This window comes from Nelumbo nucifera, chromosome 4 (genome assembly GCF_055504915.1).
Source record: "Nelumbo nucifera cultivar China Antique chromosome 4, China Antique-T2T, whole genome shotgun sequence".
Lineage (NCBI taxonomy): Eukaryota > Viridiplantae > Streptophyta > Magnoliopsida > Proteales > Nelumbonaceae > Nelumbo > Nelumbo nucifera.
In genome coordinates, this window is record NC_142652.1 from 22,962,414 (window position 1) to 22,974,549 (window position 12,136).

General features: G+C 39.8%; 1 protein-coding gene across 1 annotated transcript; it reads right to left on the reverse strand.

Annotated features, from left to right (window-relative positions):
• Window positions 1–561: 561 nt before the first annotated feature.
• On the reverse strand, window positions 562–1,816 carry LOC104597826 (Acyl-CoA N-acyltransferases (NAT) superfamily protein). Its single transcript, XM_010259553.3, has one exon. It carries the CDS (start codon window positions 1,234–1,236, stop codon window positions 664–666), a length of 573 nt encoding a protein of 190 aa, XP_010257855.1. The 5' UTR covers window positions 1,237–1,816; the 3' UTR covers window positions 562–663.
• Between the last annotated feature and the right edge of the window lie 10,320 nt (window positions 1,817–12,136).

Consider the following 12,136-nt stretch of genomic DNA (forward strand, 5'->3'; position numbering starts at 1 on the left):
TTTACACCAAATAGACAACCCATTAGGCAATTACAATTAGAATTCAATTAGGTGTCCTTTTGTACCAGAGCAAAACTGAAACCGACCCAAACCGACTCAAACCGACCAGGTCGATTTGGCCTATCAGTGGGTTGATTTCGGTTTCTACTTCAGGTAACCTGATCAGATCGGGTCGGTTGGAAAAACCCCAATAAACCGACCCAACCCTACCCGTGAACACCCCGATCCATGTCTTCCTTCCCCTTCCCTCTCGATCTCAATATACGCGCGTATTGATTCGATGGGGCCAAGTATTCCCATCAAAGACCTCATCCTTTGTTGTTTATTCGAGGTTCTTTCCATCTATGTAATCTGTATAATTTCGGACTTCAGTCATCGGAATATGAATATCATGTCGCTCCTGTTTATTGGCTAGTTGCTCTCTGGATTTTCTGTTTTATTCTCAGAGAAAGCAGGGTGGGCAGTAAAAGAGATTGGAGGGAGAGAAATGGAAAGAGGGACAGCGTGGGAGCAGAGAAGAAGAGTAATAAACCCTAAATTCCTTATCGACAATCTCAGCTCTGCTATAAAAATCAGTGCTTGGGCATTGGATGAAAATTAACCAGTTCCAAATGCTTCTGCAAAGTATGTTTGAATAGAAAACTTGAAATGTCAATCAGTTAACTAGTTTCGCTTCTTCTGTTTTCTGGAGTACACCATGCCTCGAATCCCATCGGGATCCGCAGCAAAACCCAAGGGCCTGTAAAAACCCAAGACCCTAGGCTCCGAATACAGCGCTATGTTAGTGATGCCTTTCTGCAGTAGCTCCTCCAGCAGCCTCTCCATCACGGCTTTCCCCAATCCGATCCCTTGAAACGAAGGGTCCACCACCACGTCCCATATGATGGCGTTGAACACTCCATCACCGGTGGCTCGGGCGAACGCCACTGGTCTTTTCGTCTTGGAGTACTCGATCCAGAGCAGCGAGTTCGTGTTCTCTAAGGCCACTCGGATCTTCTCAGGGTCCCGGCGCGGGAACCCGACGGCCACGAATATGGAGTTGAGGTGGTCGAGGTTGAGGTCGGAGATGGAGCGGCGGAAGTTGAAGCCTCGAGATTCCAGCTCTTGGTCGGAGATGGAGAATTTCTTCGTGGGGATTTGGGCGGAAATTATGAGGTTTTTGTGGGTGTAGTTCGGGGACCTCAGCCGAATGGACGAGCGCAGAGGCGTCGTCGAGGTGATGCCCTGTAGAAGCATGTCTATGTCTTCTTCTACAATTCGGACGTCCCAAGAAGGAGGTTGAGAATCGAGATTTTCAGAGAGGAGAGAAAGAGAAAAAGAAAGGATTATCTTTAGATTTGAGATGTGATTGGCTGTTCTGCCTCTTCATCCTCTGTGTGTTGCGATGGAAACTTGTGGTTATCATGGACTGTTGAAACGAAGAATCACTTTCGATAGAGTACGCGGAAGGGTACAGTGCGCCACTTAATCTGGAACCTTGAATAAGTAGACTCTGGAAGACGTGGACGTGGATGCTGCTGATGCCTCGACGGTCCCACAAATTGTGGGCTTTATCTCTACTAAACAGGGAGGGAGGGTGTCAATGAGGTCGAAGGATCTCCAGCCCACAAGAACTCTCACGTCTACTAACAATATATTACCCCGAGAATTAGGAACATGTGTAATAGTAATGTTATGCGGGCAAACGTGGGCAGAAAATTCTCGTGGGCATGAGATTTGGATTCGTCAATAAACCAAGCTAATATATATTATAGGAATGATTACTCCTGTATTCAGACATGTGGCTCATCTATATTCGAACATCTGTAATTTTAAATATTTAAATAAAATGAATATATATTAAATTCTGATTAGCGGTAGTTTAAGAACAGAGTCCATTAGACATGTGTCAAATTCTGATTAGTGGTAATTCAAGAAAATAACCCACTAACATGTAGAGTGGAGCCCATCACCATGCAGAGTTGTGAGAAGTGGGAAGCTCCCACTTTCAATCATTTCCTAAAAAAAATGAAACTGTGCTCTTAATTACTATTAACTACTAAACTAATTAATTAATTCTAACTATTGATTATTAATAATAATTACTGTTAGACACTTCTAATTAATTAATTACATCTATTATTTACTAATAATTATTTTTAATTACTAATTAATTACTATTAACTATTTCTAATTAATTAATTCCACCTATTAATTACTAATAATAATTATTCACTGATAATCATTTCTTATAATAATTATTGCTATTACGTAATTGCTTATAATAATTAATTAGTGATAATATTGCTCATTATTAATTCGGAAAATATTTCTTATAATAATTACTGCTAATACTTAATTATTGATAATTTATTACTCACAATATTTCTCATTATTAATTCGAAATGATAATTAATAAATATTTTCGTAAGGGTAATTAATAATTCAGAAATAATCATTTTATATTTATATTAACTCGTATTAATTATTTTGAAAATAAATATTTAATGTTAATTATTATCAGAAATTACAAATCATACATTTATATAAAATAATTAATTATAATTAATAATATTATATTAATTAATATAATTATATTATTATTATTATCAATAATTATTGATAATTAATTATTACTAATACTAATGATGATAGTTATTACTTCAAAATGTTAATTAATTAATAATCATTTTAATAATGTTAATTATTAATTGGGGTATAATCATTTTATATTAAAATAAATATATAATTACTGTTACTTATTTACATTATTATTATTACAAGTAATTATCATTAATACTATTATTATTCTCCAATAAATACTTCATTTAGTGAAAGTTAAATTACAAAACTTTCAATTTATTCAATATTGTTAAACTTAAAGAATTATAAAAGAAAATATTATTTTATGAATTAACAAAAAATCATAATTATAACAAATTAATTACTTAATAAAAATAAAAATAGAATATTAATAATAATACTTTAATATTACTAGTTTCAAAAGCAATGAACACATAATAAGAATATATTACTAGTTAATAATAATAATAATAATAATAATAATAATAATAATAATATACTTATTAGTATTACTGATTTCATAATTATTAATATATTATTAATCCATTAAAAATACTGATTATTATTAAAAAATGTTAATAGAATATTTTAATTACTTAAAATCATTTTCTGAAATTACCCGTTTTAATTCGAACAGATAATTAATTATTAATTTTAAGTTCTTAAAATTATTATTTACTGAATAATTTTAATTACTCTTTGATTTAACGATCTTATTTTTGAATAATTGGTTTTTTATGTTCAATATTTTTTTTTGCAAAATTCCAAATAAATTTTCATTTGCAATGGTAACCATTTTATTTTTATCTTATTCAGTTTTCCAAAAGATAAAAAAATAAATTAATGATATTTACCTATTTTTATTAAATTATGTATTTATCAAGTTGTTTTCATTGATGATGACAATCATGATGAGTCAACTTTTTGAAAGAGAGGGGTACTAATAATAATTAATTAGTTTCAGCTATTAATTATTAATAATAATTTCTTATAATAATTACTACTAATACTTAATTACTGATAATTTTTCTCATTATTAATTTGGAATGATAATTAATAATGATTTTCATAATGGTAATTAATAATTTTATGTTTATATTAACTCATATTAATTATTTTGAAATAAATGTTTAATGTTAATTATTTATATTAGAATTATTATCAGAATTTATAATTTATATGAAATAATTAATTATTTTATAAATATATAATTAGTGTTACTTATTTACATTATTGTTGTTGTTGTTGTTATTATTATTATTATTATTATTATTATAAGTAATTATAATTAATACTATTATTATTCTCCAATAAATATTTCATTTAGTGGAAGTTAAATTATAAACTTTCAATTATTCATTATTGTTAAACTAAAAGAATTATAAAAGCAATTACTATTTCAGGAATTAACTAAAAATCGTAATTATAACAAATTAATTACTTCATAATAAAAATAAAAATAAAAATAAATATTACTTATTTCAAAATCAATAGACACATAATAAGAATATAATATTAGTAAATAATAGTAATAATAATATACTTATTATTATTACTGATTTCATAATTATTAATATATTATTAATCTATATTACTCAATAAAGACATGGAATAAAAAAAATATTCAAATTACCACTAAATGAATGAACTAAAAATCTATGAGTATTCTAATTGACTTGAGTTTGACACATTAACATGCCCAAAATTATAATTTCAACCTACATTTCCTATTTCTACCTCCGAGTTCCCACAATTCAAACATACCACTAGGTTATGTGCACCATGGGGAAATTACACTTAAAATCCATAACCATGATTGACCAAAATCAGTGTTGTCACCTAACTTGGAGGTGACTTCCATACTTACGATAGTCCCATTATTCTCCCTTCTTTCATGTTTCTTTTGTTGGATGGGCTTTGGAGTCCTGATTATATTATCAGTTGATTGTAGCCATATATGATGATGATTTGATTGTAGTCATATATTTTTCATCTCTTACTTCAGAGGATGGATGCATCTGCAAATGTTGTTTGGCATGGATTGTTTTTCTTAGCAACTCTTTGAGTGATTTTCTTCATTCTTTGCCTCTTTGAATGGATATCATTTAAATGCTTTTTATCCATTCATATGTCCCTAAATATTAAGCAGTATTGGTGATATTGTTGTAAACATCCATCTAATATAATATTTTATAAATAGATTAATGATTTCAAAGTTACTATTACTTTTTGGGGGTGGGTTGCTCAACAGGACATTGATTTTTTATTGTTAAATAGTAAATTTCAAATTAAATGATATTGTAGTTGCCCCTTACTTAGTATGGGGTCATTGTTTAGATAAAACATGGTAAGTCTCTTAAATCAAATAAAGAGCCTACCCTAAATGTTTATATTAATAATTAAAAAATGAAATAATTCAAATTAAATCAAATAATTACTTGCTAAAAATTATTGGATTAAGTAAATAATAACAATAACAATCAATTATTTATAGAAATAATTAATAATAAAAACAATCATCAAGTACTTAATTAAGTAAATAATAAAAAATAAAATAACAACCATCAGTTATCATTAATGTTTATTCAAAGCATGCCCCATAATAATTACCGAATATAGTAATTAAACCTTAAATAAGAATAAATATTTATTAACAGTCATTAAAATTGTTAAGCCAAATCATTAATGTTTATTTTATACTCGGTTGGAAAAATTATTTGAAGTAAATAATTAAATTATATAACAAAAATTTTAAATTAAATACTAAAATAAATTAATAATAATAAGAAGAAGAATGGTTAAATTAAAGTAATAAATGGTTCAAGTTTAATTTGATGACCCGTATAATTTTACGGGTTTGACATATAAGGGTCAATTTATATGAACCCGTAGACTGTATGAATGTCTTAAAAAATGGCACTTTATAAATAGTAATAAAAATGGTGATAAAAATCATTAATATATATATATATATATATATATATATATGTATGTATGTATGTATGTATATACTTTGAATCATTTTGGCCTAAACCTAGTCCATTGGCCTGTGTATTTATATCCTCTATCAATAAATCATATATTGGCTCAATTTGTCCCAATCCAATATAAATCCATTATGGATGGACTGAATCCAATCGACTAAATATTTTGAATTGGTCTAATTTAATATATCTTGTTGACCCGTTTAATCCATCCAATTTGATTTTGATTTAGACGGTCCATTTGAAAGCACGTAAGAAAAACAGAACACAAAATTTGCATCAGGTGATAATCATAATTACAAACAGATAGAAGCTTTAAAAAAATCATGAACACATAGTGCTGCAAACAATATCTTGTTGTCTTATTGTATGAATTCAAATTCGAATATGATAGTTCATACAATATGGTCATCCAAATTTCATCCGTTTATAATTATAATCTGAATTCAAATTATAAAATGTTTCTATCTATCTATAGATTCTTTTTGAGTTAAATATCTATATATAGAGTTGGTTTGAATTGTGTTTTTACATAGGTTAAAGTTTAACACAAATAATTTTCAATTCATTTGCTCATGAAAGATGGAAAAGTCTAGTCTTTGACCAATCACCCCCCTTTGTGAATTTTGATAAATACCATGAGATTGGTTATTTTTTGGGGTAAATTACAAAGGCCCCCCATACTATAGGGTTTATGACAAAGACCCCCCTGTACTAAGACCGTGAGACAAAGAGCCCCTTCCGTTAGCCCTCCGTTCAAAAATACTATTATAGTATTTTTAATCCCCATACTACCCTTCTGATGAGAAAAACACTGTTCATCGTCTCTGACCTCACGATACATTAACGGCAGCGGCAGATGGGCGGTAATCCCCTCTACCTCAGATTCCTTCACATTTCTATCTCTCTCCCACTCTCTCTCTCTCCTCCGATCTCTCTTCTTCCCCTTCCCCTTAACAGCGTTGGGATTGAACCCATTTAATTCAATCCCGATCTCTCTCTCTCTCTCTCTCTCTCTCTCTCTCTCTTCATTACTATTTCTTCAGATCAGGCCCTGGTCCCTCTTTCTCCGTTCCAAAGTAGTCTTATACATACTAAATTCCCAGTACTTGGCATCCAACATGTCCTTATCCGTTGAATCCAACAAATCTGTCGGGTTGGTGGTTTCGACGGTCGTAGTCTCAAATGCACCATCATGGGCACCCAACGGTGGTTTCCCTGGGGTGGAAGGATTCAAAACCACATTGATGTCTTGCATGACCTTGGTAATTGTTGCTTCTCCGAATGGCTAAGGACAACAAGGTAATTTTGTCCCTGAACTCTAAAGGCAGGTCAAAAGCTTTGAGGGCTCGGAGAGGATGCTGTCGAGAACGAGGTGTGTAAGCCGAGGCGGGGTGGTCTTCGAGTATGGTAGAAGCCGGAGGTAGATAGCCAATCTCTTTTAGAAGACAGGAGTTCATTAGAGGACCCCGGGTGAGAACCCGAGGTAGAGTCTCCGACAGTCAAGTTAGTACAGGGTATGAAGAGAGAGAGAGAGAGAGAGCACCAGGAGAGGATCCTGGTGGCTAGCTCTAGGCTAGAGCAATTATGGCAATAGTTATACGATTCAAATCATAACCCCCTTACCTGGAGGGGGGCACCCCTATTTATACTTGAACTGCCTGGAGGTAGGTGGGGATGAACGCCTGAGATGGGAGCCGTACGAGGGCAGCCAACAGTTCTGGCAAGACCATATGATAGTGCTGTGGTTGGTTCCGTACAAAGGGGTAGGGTAACCCCTGCTGTAGCGAATCCCGTTCCCTAATCTGGCACTCGTGGGTTGGGCCTCCTAACCTCGAATGGGCTGGGTTGCGTCACCCCACATCACTTGCCCCCCACTCCCGAGGTCAAGGAGAAGAATTCGACTTCGTTCGAACGGAGTAGTACTGGTGAGCGCCAGTGTGCATCCGTGCGCAAGACGGCTCTTTGGTCGAACTGATATGCTCATCCGTGAGAACGGGTCGCTCAGACCGGCGGGTTGCTTTGGGTGGACTTCGCTGGTCCATCTTGAGCATCGTTCCGTCTTCCGACGGTGAGCGCTCAGGAGTGGGCGCGGCTGGATCGCAGGTGCGGAGGTGCTCCCTGTCCATTGGATCTACGATAATCTGAGCCGTTGCCGGCACGCCATTTTGTCTTTCATGGGGGATCGTCATGCGGTGCATTGTGATTGGACCGCGGAGGCGGTGGCTTATCAGCCCTTGGATCTAAAGAGATTTGGGTCGTTCACTCATCTTTAAATAGAAACTTCGATGGTAGAGTTCTTGTCATTTTGCCTCCAAGCGTCTTTGTTCTTCGAGTGAACTCAGCTCCCAGATCTTCTAGTTTTCGACACTTCATCTTTGTTCCTTTTTCCTTCCACCTTCTTTCTAGGTAATAATGTTTTTCTCAGATTCCAGACCTGAGTGCTATGAACTTCCGAATGTATCGGGAAGGAGCTCTACTCGAACCCCTTCTCCCCTTTCCCCCCAAAGTCCTTCTGTCTTCGTGCTCCCTTGGCGTGAGGTGGATGTGCTCCGACCTAGGGTAGCCTTTGGGGGAGCCGAACGTGTTTGCCGAGGCCATGATCCTTCCTGTGAGAGCGCCGCATCCGTGACGCCGAGGGAGGTCGAGGGGTCCCCTCAGGCCAAGGGGGAGCAAGACCCGGACCCATCCTCGAGAGGAGGGTTGAGAGTGTTGTCAGGGCGGTGGCCGAGATTGACCTTTCTCGTCCAGAATTCAGAGGTTCTCTGGACTGGGATCAGGTCAAGGCCCTGATCAGGCAGTATTTCATTCCCTCGTCTTACAGGGTGAGGGTGCCTGAGTCGGATGATCGACCATGGACTCCCAAGGAGGGGGAGATCTGCGTTTATCAGCACTTCCTCCAATTCGTCTTCGGTTTCCCCTACATCCATTGATCTCTGACCTGCTAAGGATGTATGGGATTACCCTTAGCCAGCTTGTGCCCAATGCGGTCGAGACCATTGTGGCAATGTTGGTGAAGGCTCGGCTCCAGGGGGTGGAGCTGACGCCGAAGCTCTTCCAAGCAATTTTTGCGCTGAGGAATCATTCTTCCGAGGTGGGTATTTTTCTATTTCCAACCCTATAAGTCCAATCCTATAGATAACCCCTCTTTCGTACATAACTGGAAGAGTAAGTATTTTTTTATGTCTTTGTCTTGAGGGCTGGTCCTTCAAAATGGGGTGGGGAGAACCCCATTTATCTGCGGAGAAGTGTGTCCCCTTACTTACTAGTGAGGAGAGTGATGATCTCACACGGCTGCTCAACTTGGGGAGAGTCCGAGCCCAGCCCTTGGTGGAGGAGGAGATGCCATTAGTTTTCGTGGGGCTCAGCCCTGCCCCCCTTGGTAGGATGGGTCGCGCCATCTTTTTCCGCGTCTTCCTCATCTTTTGCTCTTGTATAGTGGTACTAACCGTTGCCTTGCTTGCAGATCTCCCAATGGATGCCCGGAAGACCATAGTGGAGTGCGCCCATGCTATGTAGAAGCAGCGGGCGAAGACCGGTGGTCAGACCCCTCAGAGGGCCACCAGGGATGCTTCTGCCTTGAGGGAGAAGGTGCCGCCCCGGTGAAGGGTGGTTCGGCTCGATAGGTCCTCTCCAAAGAGATGAAGAAACAGATCCTCGCCAAGGGAGTTTCTTCTTTGGCTCCCACTAAGGGGGCCACCTCCCTAAACGCTGCAAAGGGGAAGGGGCCCACCGAGGAGGCCCAACCAAGGTGTGAGGAGCAGGGGCTGCAACAGCCGATTGAGGGGCCCGTAGAGGGCCAACCACAAAAGAAGACTACACGTGGCATGAGTTTTGTGGATGATGCCTCTGGGAGGCCGTACAACGAGCGAATGGGACCCTTCTCGGCCCCTACGCCTCTGGAAGAGCTCGCCCAGCGGTCCGACTAGATCTTTCCATCCCTAGTGGGAGGTCCCTGAGGGGGACTCAGTCTGCGACGAGGGGGTTGGCCCAACCTTGGTGAGCAGGGCCTTGCTATCTCGAGGCCACTTCCGGATGCTGGGGATGGTCCCCAAGAAGCTGCATAACCAGAAATTGCATAGCCTAGCTGAGGTGGCAGTTTGTCCATTCTTCTTTTGTCTACCTCTCATTCTCTCCTTTTTTTTGTGCTGATTGCTTTCTTCCATCGTAGGTCTACCTTCACTACGTTGGTCTAGGGGACCAGTTGAAGTTGACCCTAGCCAACATGGACAAGTCGGAGACGGAGAAAGAGAAGCTTCAATGGACAGTCGCCCATGCTGTAGAGAAGCGGAGGGAGATGCAGCGGGTTGCCGTGGATGAGCAGAAATTCCGCAAGGAGGCCAAGGAGAAACTAAAGAAGACATAGGAACTCCTCGCCAAGGAAGAGATGGAGAGGGCTCAGGTTAAGAGCCTTATGTCCAAGGCCAAGCGACGTCTTCATCAGGCCGAGGCGGCCGCCTCCAAGGTGAACAAGTAAGTGGCCGAAGCGGAGAAGAGGGCAGGCCGAGGAGAAGGCAACGGGTGTTGAGAAGAGGGTCCAAGAAGCAAAGAAGCAGGCTGATGAGCTGGCTGAGGTTGCTTTCGAGGCTTACTTGGATGGCATCGAGGACACCAAGAAGGCACTCCTAGCGGTGTTTCCAGATTTCAATGTTGAGTCTCTACAGGTGATCTCTGATACTCCTGAAAGGGCTGCCGACTCCGCGCTCCCTCCAGCTGGAGGCGAGGCTTAAGTTGGGCTCCCTCCCTTTTTCTTTTTTTCTCTCTTTTTTTTTGTTTTGTACATGCACATGTATTCATCCTGAGGGGCCGTAAGACTTTTTGTAAAGCCGAAGGAATACTTAAAACGAATGGAACTCAGTGGGCATTTTTTGATGTCTTATGTGCTTGTGTTTTTGTTGCGTTGCTATTTCTTGTGTTGTTTTTTTCTTTTTGGTTTTTGTTGCACTTGTGCTTTTGCTTCATTGTTATACTTTGGGCATAAGACCAGTGTAGTTCCCTTCAGTTTGTTATACTTTGTGCGTCAGGAGCTTGGCGAAGAGGTGGTCGAGGCAAAGCCTCCGAGGCAGAGCCGAGGCTTATCTGGCTTAACACCCTTTTAGGCATTCACTTAACCAGGGCCGAAGAGGCCTGTGATGGGGAGAGGCCGAAGCGAAGCACGGGGCTCACCTAGCTCTCTTCCCTTTACTTGTACCTAAGTAGATGGCATGGTAACCTGTCGATGTAGAGTGGGGCCGAGGCTAAGTTGGGACTCGCCTAGCTCCCGTACCCCCACGTACTCGCCTAGCTCTCTTCCATCTAGGTGCTCCAAGTGAAAGGTGCCGGGGTTGAGGACTCGCTTGATTCTATAGGGGCCTTCCCAATTGGGGCCTAGCTTCCCCACTCGCTTGATTCTGAGGACTAGGTCTTCTTCTTGACAATGCCTTTCTTTTACCCTGGAGTTATAGCGGACCACGCGTTGTTGGTAGGCAGCTACCCTTATTTGCGTTTGCTCTCGGGCTTCTTCCAATAGATCTAGATTTGCCCTGCGGGCTTCATCATTTTCGGCTTCGTTGTATGCTTCGACTTGGAGTGTTGGTTGGCCAATTTATGTTGGGATTACTACTTCTATGCCTTAGGTCAAGCCGAAGGGAGTTTCTCCTGTGGCTATCCAAGGTGTAGTTGGGTAAGCCTAGAGTATATTACTTAGTTCTTCGGCCCATAGGCCTTTTGCTCGGTCCAACCTAGTCTTCAGTCCCTCCAGTATCGTTCTGTTGGTGACTTCGGCTAGGCCATTAGTTTGAGGGTAGCCTATCGGGGTGTATTGCTGTCTGATACCGAGGGAGGCACACCACTCCCGAAACATAGCATCGTCGAATTGCTTCCCGTTGTCAGTTACCAGCATGTGGGGTAGGATGAAGCGACATATGATATTCTTCCAAAAGAAGTTATGGATGGCTCATGCCGTGGTCACGACCAAGGGCTCGGCTCATGTGGGGTAGGATGAAGCGACATATGATATTCTTCCAAAAGAAGTTATGGATGGCTCATGCCGTGGTCACGACCAAGGGCTCGGCTTTAAGGTTGGTGTGCCTCTGGCAAGAATCACACTTTTGCACCAATTTTGCTTCGTCCTTGTGGAGAGTAGGCTTGAAGTAACCCTGTTTCAGAGCTTTTTGAGCTAGGGCTCTTCCGCCGAGGTGATTACCACAGATGCCTTCGTGAATTCCCCGTAGCACATAGTTGCCCTTCTCTGGACGAAGGCATCGGAGGTTAGGCAAGGTGAAGGGTCTTTGGTATAGCTCCCCTTCCAGCAAGGTGTAGTGGGCTGCTTGTCGCTTGAGTCACTTTGCCTCATTTATGCCTTCAGGCAACTGCGTAGTTGATAGGAAGCTGATGATAGGCTCCATCCATGAGGCATCGACTTCTACGGGGAATACTTGGACTTCTTCTATGGAGGGATGAAGCAGCTTCTCTACGTGTATGGCCCGACTAGGAGTTCCGCTTGAAGTACTTGCCAATTTGGAGAGGGCATCAACTCGTGCTTTCTCCACCTGAGGCCGTGCCTCCCACTATGACGTCAATGACGGCTGCTGCTTGTTGGTGCTAGTGCT

Coding starts and splice junctions, on each gene's coding strand:
- LOC104597826 (XM_010259553.3), bottom strand. CDS start 1,236: ATGCTTCTACAGGGCATCACCTCGACGACGCCTCTGCGCTCGTCCATT.